Source organism: Pleurodeles waltl, chromosome 8 (genome assembly GCF_031143425.1).
Source record: "Pleurodeles waltl isolate 20211129_DDA chromosome 8, aPleWal1.hap1.20221129, whole genome shotgun sequence".
In the NCBI taxonomy this organism is placed as follows: Eukaryota; Metazoa; Chordata; class Amphibia; order Caudata; family Salamandridae; genus Pleurodeles; species Pleurodeles waltl.
The window spans coordinates 1,328,728,931-1,328,754,916 of record NC_090447.1 but is presented as its reverse complement, the minus strand read 5'-3'; the positions used below and the strand labels follow the sequence as shown (position 1 = coordinate 1,328,754,916).

General features: G+C 45.2%; 1 protein-coding gene across 2 annotated transcripts in view; it reads left to right on the top strand.

The window, feature by feature from the left end:
- Window positions 1-25,986, top strand: part of CUL5 (cullin 5) — a 497,462-nt gene that overhangs the window by 323,174 nt on the left and 148,302 nt on the right. For both annotated transcript variants that reach the window (XM_069202325.1, XM_069202326.1), the window contains exon 12: window positions 22,313-22,445. In XM_069202325.1, coding sequence (XP_069058426.1) covers window positions 22,313-22,445 — 133 coding nt within the window. The remainder of the gene's footprint in view (window positions 1-22,312; window positions 22,446-25,986) is intronic.

Below are 25,986 nucleotides of genomic sequence, written 5' to 3'. Positions count from 1 at the left end.
AGAACTCACACAGCTTTCAATAAAGAGTGCCAAGGGCCAACTTCCTGCACCTGGCAGAGTCCAGTGGCATAATGCTCGCATATTGGATAGATGTACTGGCTGCCCTGTCCTGTACAGTTGATTGTGAAATATCGTTAGATCTCGGGTGGCCATGCTGGACTAAGACGCTGAAGCTTCTTGCTTTGATGCTGTTGCTAGCTAATCAATGGTTTGCCTGTTGTTGGAAAGAGGAAGATGTTCGAAGTTCAAAAATTGGCTTGGCTCACTTATATACTATAGCAAGCAACTTGAACTTTATGCAGAACACATGCCTCCCTCTTCCAGAGACAAATTTGGAGCCCATTGAGATTTTACATGCTACAGTCTACAATATGATACAAGAGAGAGCACCTTCATGTAATTTCTGATCACACTTATGATCTGTATGGGTTTTTGGGACGAAACAGTGTGATTATTAGGTGAAGATATTGAGTTAGCGGGGGTGGGGATCTTGTGATAGGGTGTCTTTGGTGGATTGCTGTATCCTGGACCAAGGTAATGGGACTCTGTTCTGTACAGACTACTAATAGTGTATTATCTGCATTCTTCCTTTGAAAACCGGCTGTCCTCTGGTGATTTTGTTAAAACTATTCAGTAATTGCAATACTTACCTTTCTGTTGTAATGTTGATTTGGAAAAAAAAGAAATAAAACATATTCCCGAACCCTGATTAGTGTTTGGGAGTGACAAAAGCTCTTGAGCAACTCATAGTTGTCCACCTGCCTAAACCAGCCTGGTAAACAGGGACTGGATAGAGTAAGAATGATTGGCATATAGGGATAGGGATATTGATAAATATGTATAGCAGCTAGGGAAGTGTCACCATCTTGATAATAGCTGTTTAAGAATAGACAAAGAGCAGTATCCACTTCTTCACTTGAGCTTGGGTTTTGGAAATCATAATTCTATTATTATCATCACAGAATTGCATTCCTATGTATTTGAATACCTAGGCACCGTATACATTTTTTCCTGTACTGCAATAGAAAATAAAGCTAGGGTTGAGTCATGTTTTGCATAAGTAGGAAGGTTTCTGATTTTCCCCAGTTTATTCGGAGACCAGAGATTCCTCCCCCCCCCTCCAATGTATTCGCTCCCTGACTTTGAAGATAAATTCCTAGCAAGATGCCTTTCGCTATGTCTCTTTTAGCTACCCCTGCTGCTAGCATTAGCCACATCCGATGACATTGCTGCCACCTCGCTTCGCCTGCTATATGTAGTATTAACCAACGGGCCTTCAGTGGAATCGTCAGGCCCGTGACCCTAGTCATGATGCGGACCACTCACTGCCAGAAGTCTTGTATGCACTGGCTCCACAGGATATGAAAAAAGGAGCCCTCCTTGTCTCACCCCCTCCTACACAATGCCAACTCAGTTCGGCCCATACGGAGTAGCAAAGAGCTAGAGTAGTATGATCTATGTAGGATTCTAAGTTGTATTAGACGGAATTGGGCCTTAATTCCCACTACATGTGGACTCTGTAGAGCCTCCTGCCAGTCCTCCTCTTCTGTTTCTCCTAAGTTATCCTCCCAAGACCTTTGCATCGACCGTCCGAGTTCCGGGGCATTGTTTATACGTTTTTTTTTATAGGTCAGGGAGATTGCATTCTCCTGTAGCGGCTCCGATAACAGTCGATCTTCTAGCAGGGCTGACTCCAGGAGCTGTTCTCCCACCAGTATGTTTCTTTAGTGCATGCTTCAGCTGAAGGTATTGGAAGTCTATCTTCGTCCCCATTGTTAATTCCTTTCGTAGGTCCTCTAGGAGATTAGACTCCTGACACTCCATATGTCCCCTAGATGGTCTATTCCAATAAGACCCCAGCAGAAGAGCCCTTTTAAACTACGGACTTCGCTAAGCTGATCGCTTGTCCAGAGAGGGGTCATGTCTGTGAGTCTGCCCACACATCCCAGGAACTTGGAGGCTTCTCTCCACGCTCGTGCCACTGATTCCGTGTGGCTCAGGGGCCGGCCCTCTCTTTTCTCTCATACAGCACCGATAGGTGCCCACCCTTCCGATGGCCGCCCGATCTACTCTATAGGCAGGTTCATCCCTATCCGCAAATTACCACCCATTCACCACTGTCAATTGAGCCGCCCAATAGTATGCTTGGATGTTAGATATCTCCAGGCCCCCTTCAAATACCCCTTTCTGCAGTTTACCTAGTGCTATTAGAGGGCTGCCCCCATCCCACAACAGTGTAATTGACCTGGGCAAAGAAGGTCGGCAGTATCTTATACGGTGTGCTCTGGAGCACGTATAGTAGCCATGGCAGGGACATCATTTTAAAAAGCAGCGCAGCCCATCAGTGACAGCGGCAGTCTCTGCCAGTGCGACACATCTCCACGGAGACAATCAAGTTGTGGGTATAGGTTCCTTTTATGAAATTCCTGAGGGTGCCTTGTTACATAGGAGAATTCCTCCCTCTCCAGTGGGGCTACACATCTCGCCAGGATGCTCAACTCTCCGTCCATTAATGGGTACATTTTTGATTTCTCCTAGTTTATTTGATGCCCTGAATATGTTCATAAAAGCTGGAAAATGTGCAACAATCTGTCTTTGGAGCAACAGGGTTTTGTTACATATAGAAGGACGTCGTCCGCATACAGGGAGATCCTTGCCTCCCACTCTCCCCCTTCTGGAATACCCCACACAAGAGGGTCTTGTCGCACCCATGTGGCCAACGACTCTAGCGCCAGAGCAAACAGCCACAGGACAGTGGGCAGCCATATCTTGTGCCCCTGTATAGGGCAGAGGTGCGAGACCCCGTTGACCCTCACTTGTGCCCACGGGTCGCTGTACAGCAATTGGATTCATGTACATATTTGTGGGCCAAAGCCCAATCTTGTTAGGACTGCCCTAAGGTAGGGCAATTCGATGCTGTCAAAGGTCATCTTTGCGGCACGCGCAAGCAATGCTGCCTCCTCTGCCCTCGGGGCTCCTATCATGTGCATGATCCCATATAGGAGCCTCAGATTTAGTCCAGTGTTCCTGTGCTGCATAAAACTTGTTTGGTCACGATTGATCAGGCAACCCATTTCTGGCCTTAGTCTATTCACTATAATTTTAGCCAATACTTTAACCTCTAGGTTTAACAGCGATATAGGCCTGTCTTAGCCACACTCTGTGGGTGACATGCCCTCCTTATGTATTATGACAGTGGTTGCTATCCTTTGATCCAGAGGTAATACACCTTCTGCCTTAGCTGCTTGGAACATTGCCAACATATGTGGTGCTACAATATTTGCCATACACTTGTAGAGCTCCACCGGTAGCCCGTTAGTGCCCACCGGTTTCCCCGACCTTGTATCCATGATTGCCCCTCGTACCTCCTCTACTGTTACATCTTGGTCGAGTACCTCCCTATCGTCCACTCGGAGCTCTATCATCAGCAGGTTACCAAGGAGTTCCATACAGTTCTCATATGGCTGGTCCATCTTTGTGGAGTAGACTTGCTCATAATATGTGGCAAAAGCCTAGCTATATCATCTCCTGTGACACGTTGCTCGCCAGCTTCATCTCTAATCTCCCTCACCCAACTCCTGTCTTGGTCTCGTTTTTCCAGCCAGACCAATGTTTGCCTTGTCCCGTACGTCGTGCAGACGTTGCTGCATGGCCAGAGCATGCGCGCGTGCCTTATTGTCCACTAGGTCCCTCAACTCCTGTTGCTTAAGTAAGAGACTATGACAGTGGTGTGGCTCTATTGGGCCCCCCAGCTAGAATTTCTACCTCCAACTTACCTACTTCGCCCTCCTTCTATTGTCTCACATTTGAGACAACGCTCCTTCTTAAGACCCCCTATTAATGCCTGTGCTTGTCCTCTAATGACCGTCTTGAAGGCCTCCCAGAGTATTCCTTCCGAGGTCACACTTCCCAAGTTATCATAGAAATATCTCTTAGCCCCTTCGCATAGCTTGTCGGGGAATGCATCATATATTTCAGTTCTTTCGCTCGGAGGGTTTTCTTTACTTCATCAAAACTGCATCTTTGTTTTTGAATCTGGAGGGTAAAGTCGGGGGAAAACCGCACTGTGGCATTGTCTAGGCGTACATCTCCGTGGGTACAGGCAGCTTACAGTATAGGGTCACGGTCTCTGTGGTTGACACTTCTCGCTATGATTGTTCTCGGGGTGGCCCCCGGTTTCGGCAGAGGAATCGGCACCCTATACACCCTTTTTACAGGAAAGAACTTGGATAGGCTCTTCGGGTGGAGAGCGTTGACAATGAGGTCCTCCAGAAATAGATGCACGCTAGGACCTTCTGTCCCTTCCGGAAACCCAACGACCCTGATGTTGTTTCTTTGCGCTCACACTTCTTGGTCTTCCAGTCTGGCAGCCAGCACTCCAGTCTGCTTCGTGAGGTATTGTGCTTGTTCTTCAAGCTTCTTAGACGCGCCTTGCAATACTTGAATGTCTGACTCCACAGTTGATACAGACATTTTTTGGAAGTCTGCTCACAAAAAGGAGACATCTGCCGTCACAGTATCTAGTTTAGGCTCCAGCGTTCTTTTTAAGTCTGATATCACTGCCATGATGGCCCTCAGTGAAGGTTCCCCTTCCTCAGGCGTGGCCACCTCTGACCCATTAGATGTGGAAGACTGCATTTACACTGCATGTTTGACCATTTTGTTGGATTGTGTGGGGGCCTGGCCCTTTGGCTTCATCTTGATCTCAGCAGAGGCGAGAATCCCATCACATGCTCCCCCCTTCATCCTCGGGGGGCCCTCTCCTCCAGCCGAGCCTTCAGTGGCGAGTCTTCCTCCCCTGCATTCCTGTTGTCGTGGCCAGTCACCACCTACACCACCACGTGGCCGGGGGGCAGGGCTTTCACCCTCCTCACTCCACTGGTCCGGCCTGCAGTCCCCACTGGCCCTTCTTCCTTCTGGGGCCTCACTGCCTGGCCCACTCACCTCCAGATCCTGGCCTCTGCCGCTGTCTCACCTCCCTTCCTCCTTAGGTCTGGCCTGGACTGCCTCCGCACTCCCAGCCTCAGCCCCAGGGATCCCAGTCTTGGTCGCACTCACCCCGGGGCCCGTGTTCTGTCGCGGCTTCTAGTTCCAGGGCCTTTGCTGCACTGGTCCACCTGCAGGCTCCTCCCGCTTCCGTTCTTCCGTGTGCATCAGGCCGGGTCCCACCATTCGCCTGATGTCTTTATGGGGTTTGGCTCCCGGGCTCATTCACTCTCCCGGGTCTGGCATCAGGGGATCTTTAATCTCCATTTGGCTGGCCGTACTCACCTCCTGGGCCACTCTCCATCGCGCTTCCGGCCTGTCACTACCCAGTCCGTCCCCGGGAGCCGCTGGCCTTCTCGCCGTCACTCCCTTCAGGGCCACGGCCCGGGTCACTCGATCCACCGGATCTCGACTCTGGGCACAGGCCGCGGGCCCCCGCCTCAACCTCCGGCCCAGACCCTGGGGTTCCCCACCGTCTTTTAACGGGCGAGCCCTGCCTCTGGCTCCCAGCCCGATCGGATCTCACACGCGGTCCGCCTCAGGAGATGGCGGTCCGCCCTTCCAAGGCTCCGGATTCGATCAACTCAGGTCTCCATGGTCCCGACGGCTCAACTCTTTTCCCCCCTGTTTACTGTGTGGGAAGCTGCCGGATTATGCCAGATGATGTATTTAGTCGTTTAGGAGCTGCAGAGCTCCTTTAGATGGCAGCCATCTCTGCGTGAGCCTAGCCACGCCCTGTGAGCGACATTCTTGAAAGACCCGTTAGGGGCTTCATCACATTCCCAAAAAGCAGCAACTGATGACCTCTTCTCGTACTGTTGACATTTTCTATGGCGTATTAACTCCTCTAACAAAATCCTCTGCATATCTATCCACTGAGCACAGTAAGGCACGCCAAGGGGCACCCTGACAAAAGTTTAATAAATACTGGATTACGTGCTGCCGTAGTAGTTGATATACCTCACAGCGGAGATGCCACTATTGAGTGGGACCCAACAGGTTACCTTGTCTTTGCTCAGGTTCTTTGTGACAAAGGACTCAGCCAGGAGTTCCAGACAGTTGATTTGGAGCAGTAATTCATTGTCTGACTTTCTGCCACTTGTTGGCAGCTCTCCATATAGTATTTCAGACCCACTTGCTGGCATCAGACTCAGTTATCATATCAGTGTCTACTTAAATGGCCTTCAGGGTCCAGGTCTCCATGTGGTCCAGTCACCAATATATGTCCACATTATCCTCCTCACACATCAGTTGCAAGTCTGTTAATCTTTGCAAAGGTGAGAGACCTATAATGGAAGGTCCCTAGAAACATTTTGTGGATGGGCAAAGCCAACAATTACAGCCCAAGAAGACCAGTTGTCTAACTCACTGATGATTCAGCCAGAGAGCGGTGTACAGATTCTACCTGATGTCTGCCATTTTCTTCATGGGTAATTGAAACGTCTATGAAATGAAGTTGATATTGAACCCTAAGGGAATCAATTGGCTTGGTCGTAACTCTGACTTGTTCCAGTTTATGATGAATCCTTGCTCTTGTAGCAAGGATATTGTGTGTGTCAGCAATCTGAGTCTACTGCATCATTAGGGAGTTGCCATCCAAGTAGAAGATAAATCTGATCACTCTGGATCACAAGGACTTCATCACCGGCTTCAGCAGCTTCGTGAAGCACCATGGAGCAGAGGACTGACCACAGGGAAGGGGTGCAGATTCGTAGTCCTTGTCCCTCCAAGCAAATGTGAAGAATCTGATTTGTGGTGCAAAAAAATAAAACTTAAGATGACCATCTTTGAGGTATGGAGGCTTTATCCAGTTGTTTACCATGAGAATATCTCCCAGAAGGAAGATTCTCTCAACCTTGAAGCGACAATACACCATCCATTCATTTAATTCTCAAATGTTGATCAGCAGGCAGCTTTAGTTTTCTGAACTAAAATAAATGTTGCTTAAAATGTTTGGGTGGAGAACAGTTTCCTTCATGGTACCTTTCTGCAGTATCTGTTTGACATCTGATCTGTGAGTGACTTTTCTCCACTCGAAAAACATAATCCTGGGGAAAAGCCCTGTTACTTTGAAGGTCAATATATCTCCATGTGAAAACCATTTGCAACACCCTTGGTTCTCCTTTCACTTGTCCCCGCCAGCTGGAGAGTGAGGCCAAATGCCCTCTCAATCTTAAAGTATCACTTTTTCCTTTCTCACTGTAAATTTTCTAGTGTGTTAGCTGCTCTCTGGAACCCCCACTATTGCCTTGTCTTTATACTGACTCTCTTGAAGGAAAGGATCCTCTGACTCTTTTAGGGTCCTGCCAAGAGACCGCCCCTTTTTCTGCCTTGGACCCTTTAGCGAGCCTTCGTTTGCTGGGCTGGTTGAACGGCCCTAACTAGACCAGGCCCTGTGAAAACATGAGGGTCTACAGCTTCGCTTTGTCCTGCCATATGAAGGACATACCAGTTCACCCAATTCCTTTAAGAATGGGTCACCACCGAGACATCCTTGGGTGACAGAACCTGCGTCTGACTGAGGAAGGGGTCCCAGCATGGGGGTCGATCTTAATTAGGAGCGACCAGCATTTATACATAGACAGTGCACAGTTTGTGTTCCCCAACAAACAAATCACCCTGGGAAATATCCAGTATCATAGCTAGGAGGACAAGGATGTCCGAGAGCTTGTCCTGGCATGCCTTCCGGGATCAACCAATCCCTTTCTTGGAGTCTTTGAGGAATTTTGCAAAGAAAGTGGCCCTTGGTGTCTATTCCGTGAGAGTTGGGAGGCGTGGTTAAGTGCCACCTTAACCTCCAACAAGATTCTCTGGCCTTTTGTCCATACTTAACCCATTATTTTCTTGTCTAAGGGCTTTTTGATCTTACACATTAGTTCACACTGACTTTCCCCATCAGCACCCATTCTGATGGTCTGCGGTGGAACAGGTCATCTGGTTTGAACATGTTAGATGGGAAGACTCCATCTGGTTCTTCTTTGTGAAAATGCTTGGTTTCAGAACCCTGTCTTGGGTTGCTTGCATTTAGTTTCGGAAAAGACCTGGTTTGGCAGTTCTGGCTGGACTGTTCCCATCAGAGCAGGGTGAAGACTGATTTTCATGTGGCTTGGTCCAATCAAATTGTGTAATAGGGTGTGCAAAATAATGATGGACTGGGGTGCGCCACTATGCTTCAGGCACTTAGCATGCCTTTGCCTGGAACCTGCAAAAAAAACAGTAACTCGGCAAACCATGTGCTGTGTGCTTTCCATAACCTAATCCCTCCAGAAAAAATGCCTTCCTAAAGGACAGAACTCTTGCACACTGCTTCTCCAGGGAAGAAGCAAAAACACCAAGGCAGAAGAGGGATCTGATGGTTCAGAATCACACAACCATGAACCCAAAAGAGAGGAATGCACCTATCTGACTCCTGAGCATTACAGAAAGAGGGGAGTGTTTGTACTCGTGGGGCTTTTGATAGACATGTCTTGGCATCGATTGCTACTACCTGATGACGCTGCACTAAATCCTCAGCAGTCTTGCATCCTTTTGATAGTTGTCTTTTGTTGGCAGAGGGATATAGATGATAAGGTGAAAGATACATTTTACATTAATTTATAAAGGTCCCAGATGTCAATGTGCATGTGAGTTCACCTTTTTTTCACCTTCACAAGACCCTGAAATCCAACAGGGAATACAAAGATAACTACATTTTTATCTCATATTTGCTCTCTTATCAAATTTGCACCATCAGTTTTTTAAAGGACATCTCTGCATGCCAGTCTCTGATAGCTTGTTAAATAGCACAAAGCAATGTCTGAACCAGGCTGTAAAGAGGCACTAACATCCAGTGCCGTTACATAAGATGTAGGAAAGTGGGACTGATTAGGAAGTACCTTTTTGCTTCTTTGCATCTTGAAAGTGTATTTTAGGCTGCAATGAAGTTCCGAAAAATACCGGCTATGGCAAATACATTTGTTCATTGTGTAGCTAACAGATTCATTAACAGGGTGTAATAAATTGGCTAATTATTTGGGGTGGGTAAATACCACAATCACAACCCTTGTCAGGGTATAAACCCACAAAGTCATTAAAATAAGGAGAACCTTGGTGATATGTAGTTTTAAAATTTTAAGTAGAAATCTGAATACTGAAAACGTGAAAAGGGTGTTGCTAACCCCTACCCCACTTCTAAGCAGTGACAAAAATCTGGCTGGTGACTGCTAGTGACCAAGATGCTCTACTACTATGACTGAATGCAAATCATTATTTTTACACGTCAAAACCCTATTTTTTCACCTCCATAATTCTGAAATTCCCAACAAAGAAAACGTATGTTTAAAACAGTGAAGAAACCCTCTGCCCCAGATAGAATCACTCAGAAGATCTCTCCAACTCAAGAGTTATGAGATTTAGTAAATTGGGTATTTTATAGATAAAGTAAAAAACATTAAATATAGCGTCCCCACTTGACATACTGATACTCCACCAACATCAGCAGATAATAATCCAATAAAATAAATGGTTTTCCCCAAATCAATGAAGAACGGGTTCTTTCTTTGATGCCAAAGATAAAAGGTAGGTTACCTTTAGACCCCAGCCTCTTCTGTGTATTTTTAAAGCTTTTCTTATCCTAAGGCTTTAATGATCCTTACTGCATGAATGAATCTCTTTCTCAAGGGATAGTACCAAATTCATTGAAAGATGCAATGGTAATACCTTTGCTTAAAAAAAATAAAAAAATAAGAAGACTTGAAAAAAGAAAAAGAACTGTTGCCCAGTTTCTCTCCGTCCTTTTCCCTCTAAAATGACATAAGCATGTGGCACAGGAATGACTTCACCATCTTCAGGTGACCAATTTCCTTGATTCTCTTAAGGCTGGCGTTTGTCCAGGACACAGCACTGAATCCGTCATGCTCTCCCTACTTGCCAGCATGTGCTGTGTTGAGGACAAAGGACAAATATCAGTTCTAGTCCTGTTAGATATGTCAGCAACTTTCAACATGGTCAATCACAATTTATTGGCTCACTGTGTGGAAGCCGTTGTCTGCAATGCCCAGACCTTAACTGGATTAAATCCTTTCTGGATAATCCTACTCAAACTCTCCATCTTGGCCCTTTTAATGCCACTGCTGTACAAGTGTACTTTGCGGTGCCCCACGTTTCCTCTCAATCCCTCCCACATATTTGATTTGTATGTCAGACCATTAATTAAGGAATTAGATAACAAAGACTGCAAACCTTACAACTACAAAAACCACTCCCAATTCGTATTTCGACTCAAAATTTCTGCTGCCTCTCAGGATAGATTTCAAAATACCATGTGTTTATCAGGAAATGGATGGGCAACAGTTATTTGAAACTTAATTCAGAAAGAAAACGAAAGTTATTTTTAATAACAAATCTTGCCTCTGGATTAGACAATACTGGTCCACTAAGATGGGCACTGTCCTCAGCTCCAAGAAACAAGCCTAGGAGTCATAGACGGCAAACTATTTCTGAAACCTCAAATTGGAGAAGTAATCTCTTCCCATCTTTTCATGTTGAGAAAAATTAAAATTATCGCTGTGGTTCTCACACAGGATACTCTGAAAACAGTAATAATGCCCTTAGTTGCATTCAGATTGAATTGTGCCAACTCAATCTACATTTGCCATCCAAAGACTGTGCTCCATAGTTGGCAGACTATCCAGGTCAAGCAGCAAACTGATTTGCACACTCCCTGAGAACGCCTTCATTACTTCACTGGCTGCCTTTTGAGCCAAGAATTAAATTCAAAATATGCTGCCCCACTTTTAAGGCACTTCCTTGCGAGTACCCCAGTTAATAACTAAAAGGATTAACATGTATTCTCCAACCCTTGCTCTTCACTCTTCTTCATCCAGTTTATTAACTAGTCTGAAATTTAGGATGAAAGGACTGGGTGGACTAAGTTTCTCGGTTCAGACACCCTCCAATTGGAACTCCTTACCATTATTTCTACGATCACAAACTGATTTGGTTACCTCAGGAAAAACATAAAGAACTGGCTCTTCAGACAAACCTGTTAACTGTGCCTTTTATTACCCTGTAGCGCCAAGAATACTTTTGGTGAATGAGCACTTTATAAAATAATAATATGATTGCCATTGTTGCAGTAGACTGGGACCTAGGCACAACTTGAGGCTGACTGTAATGGAGCGGGGGTCTAATACGCCAACCAGGTTCGTTCTGGTCAAAGCTTTTATCTTCTGATTTAGTCCAAATCCATCATAATATTGCCCTGTCGAAGCCCCGCAGAACCTCAACGGAGGCACTTAGGTCTCACAAGGTGCTGAGCAGAGGCCAACAGTAGGGTCAAGTTCAGGTCCAGTTGCCACTGGTCAGCTGAGTGCGTCCAGGAAAAGGCCTCTAATGCTTACAGAGATACAATATTCAGACCCTGCAACAGGTGGACAAGCCACACAGTGCCCTACAACACAGCAGACAGGCCAGTGTTCATTCGCCACAGTGTATATGAGTGCGAAAGGATGCACCTTTCCCATGTGCCCTAAATCTCTACCCACTGAGTTCAAAACCTATTGCATTTGTGACGCATACTAATAAATCCTGAAGTCCATGGCCCCAGTCCCACCATCTTAATATGGCAGTCTCAGCAATCTCAGTGTTTCCCTTGATGCTTTTCCATTCCAAAACAAGATTAATCATAACCTGTCAACAGCTTTGAAATGATGATAATCAATTATGTAAGTTTGCATATTCAGAAATAAACCTATGACGTAAAGGGGCATTGCCACCTTAGAGATGGTCACTAGCTCCATCAGTGATAATTGAAATTCTTGCCAGGATGACACCAGTTTACATAGTTTTTAGTCTGTTAGCTTTAAATTACAGGGAATGTGGCTGTATTGAATCCTAAGATTTTTAAATGGGTGCACTAAAATGTCAATTGGACTCCACTGCCTCCTCTACAATGAAAGAACCCATTGGGGACATTATTGATTTAACTTCACTCAATTCTAAGCCTGAGCACATCCCAAACTTGCCTTATTAAATCTAGTATCTGAGGATCTACTCCTTTAGCTCCAATGGGCTTGTGTCATACAATAATATATCGCTCAGATACTTAATGTTTGATTTAGCATTTAATAAATAATCCATTCTTCAAACTGTTGTATCAACCTGCACATTACAACTGCAACAAAGTCTTTGCAAGACGTTCCTACTTCACTGCCAAGCAATTTCAGCTTCTTAAGTTGAAAACAATTTCTTAATCAATTGAGAGGTTTTAATATGCCGACATATTGTTCAAACAAAGTTCCATGGCTGATTCAAATGACCATGGATCAAGTCTTGAGCAACTTAACCCTTTTCATAAGTATTGTTTTCCATTGCATTTTCACCATTAACTTGAACAGATAATTCCAGTCAAACAAATCTGAGAGTTCTTCCATCCCTGAACTTATGCATCGTCTAAAACTCAATCCTGTTGAACTTCCTTCAAGTCATGCCTCTAGGTAGCCTCGCTAACATTATGCTCAGAAGCTGCACTCCCACATTCATTATTCAGAGTGGTTTTTATTAGCTACAACATTGTCTTTCCCTGATATGAATGTTGCTACTGTATGCTTGCCAGAGGCGGAGTATTTCTGATGGATACATCTTTTCCCAGAATTCCCAATTAATAAATACTCTTCTCTGGCCCCATACTGGCCTAGAGAGCGTTTTCTCCCCGACCAGTGACTCTCCAGCATCCCTTCTGAATGTGACATCACTAGCATACGTTAGGCACCAATGAGCATGTTGACGTACGTTCCTTTTTTTTTTCTGTGCTACATCTGTGAAGTTAAACATTTTAATGAAGTTTTCAGCCCTCTGCAATCTCTTCGGTGTCCTTGCTTCCTTACTTCCTTACTTCCTTTTGACAGGACACTTCTAGACCCACTAATGGCTGCATGGGTGACACTCTTTTAGGGACCAGCAGTCCAAAGGCAAATTAACAGCTGCCGTAGGCCAGCTCCGGATGGCCAACACTTTTTGTCCTCCCACCCATCTCATCAAACCAGAACTCAAATGCCTGTCCTACTGTCAATCAAACATAGAGTCCAAGAAACTTAACACTTTGGATCTCATAGTTTTGGCTTTACACACAGCAAATAGCAGCTGCCTTACGGGCAGTTATTACCATGCCTTATAGGAACTGGCAAAACCTGTGGTTAACATCCTTCCAGAGCACATGAAGTAGCCATTCTTAGACCTACTGAGTGGTAGACTGCATGCTTCTAAACAGATTCTCAACTGTGATTTTGCCTGTACAGGCTACATCTGTAGGTGCAGCTGTCAGTCTGCGGGGACATGGCTTGCATACTTTCCTCTTGATTTTTGGAGGACGTCCATGATATGCATATAGACATGCACTCTTGACAGAGAATGACTGTTTGGGGAGAAAGCAGATGAAAGAGCTTCTAGAACAACAAGGAGTCAGCCTGAGCCCTGGACCTGTCCTCCATCAGAAGTTTTGTAGCTACTCTAGGGCTGTGCAGTCCTTTCTCAGTCCGCCATTTTAGTCCATTCAAAGGCCTGCACAGAGTTATTGCTTCTTGCAAGGTCGGTGAATCTAGAATGTGACAGGTGCAACAGGTCCACTCTCAACCATCCTCTGTGGGTTCTGGTGCCCCTTAACTTCTCTGATTTCATTCTTACCCACTTCATGCCGCGATCTTCTGCTAGGGTAGCAAATCACTTACTTTGTCCCCAATTGGGAGGAGATGACAAACGTAAGCTGGGTCATCCAACTGATCTGGATTGCCTGGAGCTTGGAGTACAGTCAAAGATCAGGAATCAGCTGCAGACTACAATATCCACCAGAAGCACATTTGCTGAAGGTAAGTACTTTATTTTTCAATATATTCAGTACATCCAGATGGGCTGCTTGTCTAAAATTTGAGCACTGGTTCAGAATTTTATTACCACAACACAATCTAACCTCAATTGCCCAGCCACAAAATTGGTGGTGGAGGTAATGGCCTTAAGTATCACAAATCAAAAAAGACCATTCAGTGTTTCACATGACATTAGTTTTCTGATACTGCCACAGTAACCAGGTTTATCTACATAGATAAATATTTCTAAACCATGTGCTTTCAAAAGGCTTCATTAGCTTACAAAATGCTAATATTTAGGGCAATATATTTTCCAAAACTCGTAAGCTATCCTGGTCATAGGACAACTGTACGTCAAGGTCTATAATACTTGCAAGACCAACGCTCATCTATCCTTCTGAAAATGATAGTTTGTGCCATGAGGTGAATATTGTGTCTTTAGTGACGCAGGTTATTGTGTGATATGCAGCATGTATGTGATATAAAATACATATATATATATCTGTTTTGAAGGCATTATAATCATATTTATATTTTGCGTAATATTTTACACATTGTTTCATTTTCAAATAGTTTTTTGCAAATTCTTAGGTATGGCTAGACAAAGATTTAGACACAAATTTAACTGTATCTCATCCCCTGTAATCACAGAATATGAATTGAAATAGATCAAGGAGAGAGAGGCTTTAGCTCTGATGTTTTTTTTTGTGCACATTTTCCTAACAGGGTTTTGATTGGGCAGATGTTCTGTTACCCCCATCTGTGCAGTAGTTCCAGTCCTCATCACAAGTAGAGACATTGTTAAGGCAAACACTGTCAGGTTGTATAGGAAGGGGTTTGTCATGGTGTAACCGTATGACAAATGCATTAAGAAGTGGTTTTAAATTATGAATTCTGACATGTACATTTAGAAGGAATTTCATTTTGTGAACTCCATAATAAACAATATAGGAATGAGGTTTACATTGCCTCTCAGAGACCTTCATAACACATACACGAGGAATTAGACAACACCAGTCTTCAATGCCTACATTTGTAATTTCACGTTTAGTATTTAGTGATGTGTGAATTAAAATAAGTTTACTTTTTTAAAATAAAAATACTGTCTGGATATTGAGATATTATGTTTGGAGTTTGGAGTTTCTAATCGCCACCACCTCACTCCCTGTGACTTGCTTCCTTTAGGGTAACGTGCTAAAGGGTTGTATCTTGTGCTCAACTAGGAAGTAGAAGTAAGGTTGCACTAGAGCACCAGAGGTAATCATTCCCATTTCTCACAGTTGGAGCCCAGTAACCACTGTGGCTCCTTCCCTGTTTTCCTCACTAAGCCCCTTCCCAGGTGAACTGCAGTGCTTTTTTTGTTTAATTTTTTGAAAACACTTTGAGTTTTAAGATAACAAATGTTGCTCTCACAAGATAAGTGCAAAAGTTACAAATTCTCTCACATAAATACATCCCGCCCAGCGGACCCATAGTTATCACATCTGACATTGTCTTGATTGTCCACGCCTGCTCTATCCCTCAAGACCATGATAGTCCCACCACTTTATCATATTTACGGTGGCAAAAATGTGTGTTTTGTTTGTTGGAAGTGCTTTATTATTACACACTGCTAGTCCGTGCTGAGAAAACAACAAACGCCCATGCCACAGTATCAACGCCAGCAGGCCCGGCACAATGTGACACACTGTAGATTCCCTGATCCTACGTAATAATGATGCAGCAAATGTACGTGTTGGCTAGATGAGTGGTGTTCTAAACAAATAAATGGCCACACCACTGTTTTATGCCCCCGTCCCTCCTGCAGAGTTGATTGTGCCATGCATTATATTTTCATTTCTTTTTTATTTATGTATCTTTTTAATATTTTTAACACACACATTAAGCTTCACAGGAGGATTAGTTACAAGTCAAACTGTAAACATTACATAGAGATGGTTACAGAAGCCATGCTCCCTCTTGAGCAGTAACCCCTCCTCCAAGTGCACCCTTCTACCCCTGAAGTTGTCTCCCCCTCCAACCCATTTCAAATCAATGTTAGAAGGTTAGCTAAAATTCAGTCTTCGTGGGTTCATCTGGGATATTTCTAATCAATCCACTAAATTCTCAAGGCTCCCAAAGATCTGGGACAGTTATGCATAGTTTAGATTGCAGCCAAAATTACCCCAGAACTGCCACTACTCCATCACAGTTGACAGCAACAGTAGTGAGTGGGTCTGCGGTGGGTTTTGCTGGTTTATCATGAGTAAGGCACTTTTTGATGCATGTGTGAGCCTATGCTTTTCGGTACATATGCAGAACTCTGATTCTGCCTGATGGCAAACCAGCTGCTTCCATCTAACCCAGTGTATCACTCATGCACCCTGCACATGAAGGGCACTTTAGTGAGCTCGAACACTCTGTGTTAATTCAGATGAGATGGAGTGGTTTTGCAGTTGTTGCACTGGAAACTGTCAACCAGGAGAAAATCTGCCCAAAACTGCTACAGACCTATTCATGTGATGGCCTAGCTAGAGCCCTGGAGCAGAGGGGTGTTATCTGGGAGCACCAAAGGTCTTGTGGGAGGGACTGAAACTAATCAATGGTGTACCTGGTGTTTGATGAGGACAGTACACTCAGTCAGTTATGCTCTTGACATGAGGGTCACTGATCCTTGCAGGGGGTGGGTGGGAATGGCCTACCACTGGGCTAGATCTCTTGAAGAATGTAAAAGCACCAATTGAGTCATTAATGTCCCACCCAGTCTTTAAGCAGCTTTGTTAGGCAAATTAGACTGGCACTAGGCAAGGCTCACTAGTGGAGGAAATACACTGTGCTTACGTATGATTGCTGCATCATTGTATCTGATAGAGACTTCTAGCTGCAGATTACTTACCTTTGAATTCTCCCCAGGCGCCAGACTGGATCTAGAAGCAGTACCCTTGTGTGCCAGTAGGTGCCAATAGCCTGCTCTGTGTCTGTCGCTAGGATCATCCACGCTGGAAATGTCATTGCTGTCCCTATATAGGTGCCACCCAGGAGAGCCAACATCATTTCTTTTGTTTCCGTTCCAGAACTTGCGCTGATCTCCAGAACAACTACCCCTCAGTCATTTTTTGACATCGGCCGATGTTGACGGATCCGCACCACGTGTGTCTGTGGTGTTTGTAGTTGGCTATGACGAAGTCGTGCTCCAACTGCGGTATCATGCATCTGAAGGCTTTGAGGGAACGGTCCCTAAAGTTGATGGCGGCCTGAATACAACTCCACACATGTCGAGGTCCTGGTCGAGGGGAAGGTCATGGGAACGGTTGTGGAGCCTGAAGTCGTCGTCGACCCACTTAGAGTCCTCAAGGCGATCTGGTAAGTCCTAAGCACAAGAAGAAGAGGAAGAAGTCAAAGCGGTCTTCGACTTCTTCTGCATCACCTGACGCAACAAGGAAGTGTCAGCATTCTAGGCCTCGTTCCTCTGGTGCTGCGCCTGAGTCGGCTCCATACCTCCCTGACTTTCTGGGTGCCAGAGCGACCCCAGCCCAACTTGGAGTTCTGTGAGCCCATGCGCCTCATTTTTGGACCGTCCGACCCTGTTGGCACATCTTTGAGCCCCACGGAGTCGTAAGGGCTCCCCTCGGGTTCTGCACCATCAGCTTAGGCCTCAGCACTGATGGGCCCCCAGGGATCCAGTCCTAGATCCCGACGGCCACCGGTCGTACCATCTCAACCTTCCCCAGCACCAGTCGCAATGTCGATACCCCCGTTGCCACTAGCGCTCACTGGCGGTGCCATCCCCATTATCATCCTGACTCCAGCACAGAGCGACTCTGGCAGCAGCTTTGCCTCTTAGATCAGATCCTGAGCCCTATTCCCTTGTGCTAGGCCTCGGGGAGGATTGGGAGGGGTCACTGGACCCTTTAGAACACTAATACTCAAAGTACAGCCCGGGGGATGCATTCAACCCCCCCCCTGACCTTTACATGTGGCCCCCTGGTGTACAGCAGCACTCTGCTGCTGTTTAATGAGAGAGATGCTAACAATAACAAAGATGGTAAAGAAACAGGCAAGCATTTATTTAAAGGATTAGTGTTAAAGAAAGGAAGTAGCTGTTGAGTCCTGCTCACTTACCTTAGGAGCACCTTTAATTTTATACCCATCTTGCAGCAAAGTGTAGACATGATAAAGTCTCTTCAAAATTCAAAAAAGTATATCTAATTAACATGCAGAACCTTTTCACTTTAGTACATCAGATTATATCCGCACATTGAGAAGTATTATTTTAAAAGCGATCGTTTTCAAACATGAATTTAGGATCATCAATTTTTTCCCCCCTCGCTGACAACAACGCCAATAGTGTAATGTGGCACATAGGTTATCATGTGCACCCTTTGGGTGACCTGGATTCCTATAATACCAGTAAAACTCTTTATAGTTGCCCCACTGGCAGCCCATAACATCGGACCAGTGGGTTTTGCAGGTAGTCCGGAGGGGCTACTCCCTCCTCTTCAAGACCACCCCTCCACCCATGCCACCATCTCACGATCGGCTGATGGAGGATCACCTGTCCCTTCTCCACGAGGAAGTCACAGCCCTCTTAGCCAAGGTAGCTATAAAGAGGGTTCCGGTGCCAGAACTAGGTTTTGGTTGCTATTCCCATGGCACGCTGTCCCCACAAAGGACAAAGGTCTTCGCGCTATTCTGGATTTACAAGCCCTCAATCTCGGTCAGGAAGGAGAAATTTAAAATGCTTATGTTGGCTCAGGTCTTGTCTTTCTTGGACCAGGGAGACTTGATAGTAGCGTTGGACTTGCAGGATGCCTATTTTCACATTGCCAGCCTGCCTGCACATCAACACTACATGTGGTTTACGGTAGGCCATGAGCATTTTTAATTCGCAGTGCTCCCTTTTGGTCTTACCAGTGCCCCTTGGGTGTTCACCAAGATGAAGGTGATGGTTACAGCTCATCTGCGGAGTCTTCCCCAATCTTGATGACTGGCTGTTGAAGGCAGGCTCAAAACAGCCTGTAGTCTCCCACCTCCAGACTATGGTGAACCTCCTGGATTCACTGGGGTTTTCTATAAACGTCCCAAAGTCACACCTGACTCCCTCTTAGATGCTCCTTTTCATTGGGGCAGTTCTGGACACAGTGCCGTTTCAGGCTTATCCTCCCGAGCGATGAGTCCAGGATATTCAGGCTATGATACCAATGGTTCAGCTTCTATCCTGGATTTCAGTGAGACTGACTCTGAGGCTGTTGGGACTCATGGCCTCCTGCATCCTGCTGGTGACACATGCCAGATGACAAATGCGGGCTCCGCAGTGGGACCTGAAGTTTCAGTGGGCGCAGCATTGGGGGAATCTCGGATGTGGTCCAGATCTCGGAGGGAACTGCAAAGGACCTGTGTGGTGGCTAACAAAACGCAATTGGGTCAGAGGCAGACCCCTCTCGCTTCCCTAACCTGAGTTGACTACTGACCGATGCGTTGCTTCTGGGATGGGATGGCCATCTGGGAGAGGTGGAGATCAGAGGACTCTGGTCTCCGGTGGAATCTGGACTCCACATCAACTTGCTGGAGCCCTGAGCAAGCCGGTGCAGGTGTTTAATGGCAACACCACCGCCATGTGGTAATGCAACAAACAGGGTGGGGTTGGGTATTGGACCCTTTGTCAAGAGGCTCTACTTCTCTGGACATGGATGGAACTGCAGGGCATATCCCTGGTGGTTCAACATCTGGCCACTTCTCTGATCGCCAGAGCAGACTAACTCAGCCGAAGATGCCTAGTGGATCACGATTGGCGTCGCCACCCAGAGGTGGTGCAAGGTCTCTTTCAGCAGTGGGCAGAGCCTTTGTTAGATCGGTTTGTCTCGGCACAGAACGCACAATGTCAACAATTTTATGCTCTGGAGTTTCCAAGGCGACTTTTGTTTGGAGACACTTTTCTTCATGTGTGGAACTCAGGCCTCCTGTAATCCTTTCCACCCATACCACTTTTTCCCAGAGTTCTCAAGAAGTTCAGGAACATCCGGGCCCAAGTCATCCTTGTGGCTCCGAACTGGGCACCGAGAGTCCGGTATCCCGAGGTACTGAGCTTGACCATCGATTCTCAGATCAGGCTGCCCCTTTGGGAAGATAGTCTGTTGCAGCAGCAGGGGTGGGTTTTTCACCCAAACTTGTCCACTCTGCCTTATTGCATCGAGATTGAGTGGCAGCAGTTGACAGCTTTTGACCTTCCTCCTGAAGTCTGTAACTTCATCTTGGCAGCCAGGTGTCACTTCACCAAGATGGTATATGCCTGTCGTTGGAAGAAATTTGTCTCAGGGTGTGCTGAAAAATCTGTTTAATCCTCTTTCTGCTTCTCTTTCTGTTGTCTTACTTTTCATTCTTTTCCTTGCCCAGCAGGGCTCTGCTTTAGGCACACCTAAGGGCTATTTATTTGCTACTTTGCCTTCTTGCCGTTGCCTGATTAACCTTCTTTATTTAACTATGTATTATATTCTGCATAGGTCTTCCTCATCTCTTTCCCTCTTCTCCAATCATTATGACCCGGTGGGACCTTAACTTGGTTTTAACATTTATGAAGTGTGCTCCTTTCAAGCCTCTCCACTATTGTCCCCTCAGGTTTCTGACACTGAAAACGGCCTTCTTGTGGCAATTACATCTGCCTGCCTAGTGGGTGAGCTGCAGGCCTTGTCATCCAAGCCACTTATCTCTCTATATATCCTGACAAACTGGTGCTAGGCCTCTTTTCTGCCAAAAGTGGTCACACCTTTTCATGTAGGCCAATCTATCACCATGCCTACCTTTTACGCACCCCCACATCCTACTTGCAAAGAGGAGAGACTCCACTGGTTGGACCCAAAAAGAGTGTTGGCTTTCTACTTTGACCGTACCAGAGATTTCCAGGTGGATGACCAACTCTTTGTGGGTTATGTGGGTGTGAAGAAAGGTTGAGTAGTGCAGAAGCGAACCATCCCTCTTGGGTCATACTCTGCATCAAGATCTGCTGTGCGCTCGCCAAGAAGCAACCAGGGTTGCATGCTCATTCCCCTAGAGCTAACACACAGCGTTCTGGTCCTGGACATTTGCCAGGCAGCAATGTGGGCATCCATGCACATGCTTACCAAACATTACTGCCTGGACAGTCAAGTCTGTAGAGATGGACGCTTTGCCTGTTCGGTCCTGCAGGACTTTCTTGTTTGAAATCGGTTCACAGACACATCTCCGGGGATGGTATTGCTTTGGGTATCTATTCAAAGGTAAGGAATCTGCAGCTAGAAGTCTCTATCAGATGAACAAGTTATTGAAGGAAAGTAACTTATTCTTCAAGAGTAAAATGAATTCATCAATAAATATGTGCACAATACACCACAAGCATTTTCACACCTCTCCTATAGTACCAGTCACATTTTAACTTCAGCACTCTTACATCCCTCATAAACTAGCAGTGTCACACTTCCAACAGCACATCTAGACCATCAGTTGCGCACAACCAGGAGCACTTTCGCACCCCTCACAGACTACTAGTCACACTCATTCAGTCATGGTACCAGAATCTCATTCACCTCACAAATGAGGAACAAAATGAATAGGTCTTGCTGATAAGGGCAGTTTCCCCTTCATTACTTGGTGAGTTTGCGTGAGTTGTAGTGTGGATGACCCAACAAGTGTGTGCTTTAATCAATCAGTGGGTGGATGAATAAATGGATAAGTGTAAAAAATGACTGGCTGAGAGGGCATGGATGATGAGTTATTGAGTACAAGGACGGATGGATGGTATGTGATCAGAAACATCTAGGCACCTTTATTTATACGCCAGACCAACTCTATCTATGAATGCTTGTAATTTTTTTTTTACCAGAGCCTTATATTTTTGTGTAATATTTCAGTTTAATGTTTTGACTTCCAAGATTTCAGTGGCCCCTTAGCCTTGTCAGAGAAAGATAAGGGAAATCTGTTGAAAATTACTATACACAAATGAGGATAACACAATAGAAGATAACATAGTGTTATTGTTTATTCCATCTCTCTCAGAAAATGAATCTGACCTGATACAGCCACGAGTGATAAAGAGCTGAGATAAAACCATTGTGGTCACAAATTCAGCTTATCATACAGATTAAAATATAGTGAGCGCTTGCAAAATAATCTAATTTTAAAAGCAGTTTTCTTGTGGGCAGTTCAACCCACTTCAGCTATACGTTGTACTGCCTTCTTCTTCAGGTCAATTTACGTCCTGATTAAAAAATCTGAACAATTGATCAGGAACATAATCTTCTCACTGTCAAATGGGAACGTCTCAGTTTAACAAAAACAAATATAGTGCTTGTGCACTATGATCGCAGGTGTGGGAGCTATATTGGAAAGCTTTGTTTTCATTATCACTGATGTTTAGTTAATCTTGTTCTGAAGGAGACCGATCTGGCAAAGTAGTCTTTCTTGGCAGGATAAATACCATATGTAATTAGAAAATGTCATTCATGTTCTTTCACTTGTCCTTTCTATGTGTGCAGGGTTGGCTTGAAGACTCAACCAGAATCAAAGTGCCCAGAACTGCTAGCCAATTACTGTGACATGTTGTTAAGAAAAACTCCACTCAGTAAAAAACTGACATCTGAAGAAATTGAAGCAAAGCTTAAGGAAGTGGTATGTGAAACAATTTTGTGGTATCATTCAAATTGTATTTTAAATATTTTATTAAACCTTGTTTTTGTTGCAAAATGCTTATGGTAAGTTAAAGTGTGTTATAAAGCATATACGTCACTCATATGTTTTTGTTGACATCTGGTTCCTAGTTGTTGGTTGGTTACTGAGCACTCTGTGGTTATTCCTGTATTGCAAAAGGAATGCTTATTTGTTTGAAAGCCCCAGATTGAAGGCACTTTGATTTCTGGTAAATGACATGGTCATATATGCTTAGTAATTCTCTTATAATTGATTGTTGAACATGAATCTTGCAAGTATTCATCTTTTTTGATGAATAGTTCCCTGGCATGAAGTGAAAGTCCCTCAAATGCTGGCAATAATGAATAGGGACTACATTTCCACTGGTCATGCAAGACATAACACTTGCTACAAACCCTGTACTTTAACCACAGTTTTAGACTTAGTTTTCAACCATAAGAAATTTGCTGAGTGGCTGCTACCCCTGCTAAAACAGACATTGCAGATGATTGACACTGAATGTAGAAGAAGAGGTTTTGCCACCTGCAGGATGAGACTCGAGTCTTTTGTTCACTGTTGCAGTGGGCCACACTTGTGTCGCACTGTATTATCCAACACTGACTAGTACATCATTTGCGCCACCTCACCCGAAAACCTGTGTTCCATTTTTCATTCCCATATAATGAGACTCCAGGATGCGCTATAGGTCCAAGGATTATGCAAGGTTAAATGTGTTTGTCTTTATTCTGAATCTTGGATGAGAAATAGGCATTCTGCATACAAGAGTTTGCAGCAAATGCAGAAGGGTGATGTTAAAAAGTAAAACGCAATATGACTGTATGTGATGTTAGGATGTTTAGATGTTCATCATGTCAGTCGAAAATGTAATATTTGCCTTGGTGTGACTATGAAGTCCTTGCACTTGTGACAGAGCCACAAAATTGATGGCTGAGGATAACCTCCACTTCCCAAAAGACTTGTGGCCCTGAAAATATGGTGAAAGCCTTATGCACGGACTTGTGTTACTAGGTCTCCCTTCAGACTCTCAGCTGGCCAACACCAAAGAAATATAAGGACCCAAAATCTTGATCTTGGTGTATCTCAATCTTCCAGACATAGGCATTACTCTGAGGAAAAGAGTTTGAGAACAACACGTTTTCTAGACTAACAGGAAGAGTTGATTATGCACATGAGCTGCTACTTAGTTGGAGTAGGATTTTGTCCTGATCTTGGATTTAGTGGAGACATCAGATACAATTATTCTAGCAGTGACATTAAATGCACAGTTTGAAGGACCGGGGGAGAGATTTTTTCCTTTATGCCTTATCACCATTGTAAGTAAATGTTGCAGAGCATAGACATAGGCTTGCAGCATCACTATAATCTGACAGGTGTGCAGCTTTGTATAGTCTGACCACTGATGATACTGTAGAAACTTTAACAACAACAAGGTGATGGATGAAATGCCAGAATTAATCTCGGCCAATGGTCACATTCCAGTCCATCATTTTTCACCCACCATGCCACGCTAGACAAAGGCCCGCTTCATACAAATGCATTCTGATACCTTATTCTCTTGTGAGCAGTCCGTCCTGAAGCACTAGGCAAGGCCCCTTTGAGAAGGGGCCTTAAGCAACCATGAGCCAATTAGGACTTACTTAGGTCTCCTCAGTGAGACATAACTTGAGTCCTATGGCTAAGTGAGTTTGGAACCCACATCTGGGCATACCCGTTGCACTTAGGGCATAAACTGCAACAGAAACATGATGAATGGAAGAAATGCTTGAATTTATCTCAGCCACTGGCAGTTTTTGTATATGGCCAAACACAAGAAGTTGAGGCCTTCATTGAAGAAAGTGCCCCTTTTTGACATAGTCCCCCCCCCCCTTCACACACACACACACACACACACACTTTTTGCCTGGTATTTGATACAGTTTTGACTGAAATTGCACTTGTAATCAGGTCTCCAGTGCCAGATCTTTCCCTAAAACTGTGCAGTTGTTCCCCAATTGGCAATACCTTGGCCCCTCTATAAGTCCCTCTGGCACTCCTGGTACCTAGGGCATGTGGGCCAAAGAATGTCCCCAAGGGCTACAACTTGCATTGTGCCACCCTCAGAGACCCCTCACCTTGTAAATGCAGACTTCCACTGAAGGCTGTTTGTTTTGGTGCAGCTAAAAGTGAAAACACAACATGGCACACAGCCTGTGTGCCATGTCCCCAACACTGCATGCAGTATATATGTCACTCCTACAGCAGGCCTTCCAGCCCGAAGGCAGGATGCATTATATTACATGTGAGGGCATATCTGCAAAAGCAGATATGCCCCTGCTATGTCTTTGTCGATTCTGAGACATAGTGAGTGAAAAGTGAAGCCATTTTAAGTACATGTGCAAGATAGTGGTCAATACGAGTTCCCCAGCTACATGAAGACTTCACTGAAAGTAGGGATGTTTGGTATCAAACATCTCGTATTATTAAACCCTCACTGATTCCAGTGATGGATTTATTAATACATTCACCAAGAGGGCACCTTAGAGGTGCCCCCTGAAAACCTACCAGCTATCATTGTGCGGACTGACTAGTTTTAGCCAGCCTGCCAACACCAGACATAATTCTGACCCCGAGGGTGGCAGCCTTTGCTCTTGTGCGGTCAGAAACAAAGCCTGCTCTGGGAGAAGTGTTTACTCAACCCACCCAACAGGATGACGTGCAAATCTGCATTCTGAGGCAGGGGGCCCATGGCATGCAGATCTGACTTTATTCAAAGAAGAGTTGCCGTACCCCCCCCCCCCCCCCCCCCCTCCCCGTACCAGGACTCATTTCGCACCTCCAAGGTGTGCTTCCTGGTGTGGACACTTAACCAAAAGGGGAACCCTTTAACTCAACCCAGCCTAGGGTAAATAAAGCATCACAAAACAAGAATTGGCGGGTAGAGACAGATTTAACCTAAGTTATAAGCACAGTCTTGAATTCTGTTACTATTGAGTTTATTTCTTACTCAGAATTATTTCAATAAATACCGCAAATTCTTGTTTTGTGATCCTGGTGTGGGCACAACATTTAGAAATCTGGCTCTTGCCTATATAGGGGAGCCCCTGACACCAGGAAATCAGATTCCTGCTGACCTACGAAGAAAGACACTCAATAGCCGCAAAACCCAAGACCAAGGAAGAAGCACCTGACTTGGCCCCAGCCATGTCAACCTGTCTGCTGTTCCTGCTGATTTTCACCAAAGTCGACTTGTCCTGCAAGCTGCTGTGCCTCCACAGCTGAGGAGGACTGCCTGTTTTCAACAAAGACCCAGGAACTCCAGAGGAGCAGCAGATCTGCTTCCCTGCATTTTGCAGGCACCCCAGGAGACCTACGAGGACCCCGAAGACCAAAAACCCAACACCGGTAAGCACCACTGCATCTGCGCCGCCTAGCCCGAGCTGGAGTGGACCAGTGGTGCCAACATGGTTCCCCATCCCTCCAGAGACAAAGCCCACCTTGGACATGCCCACTGTGGACTCACCGA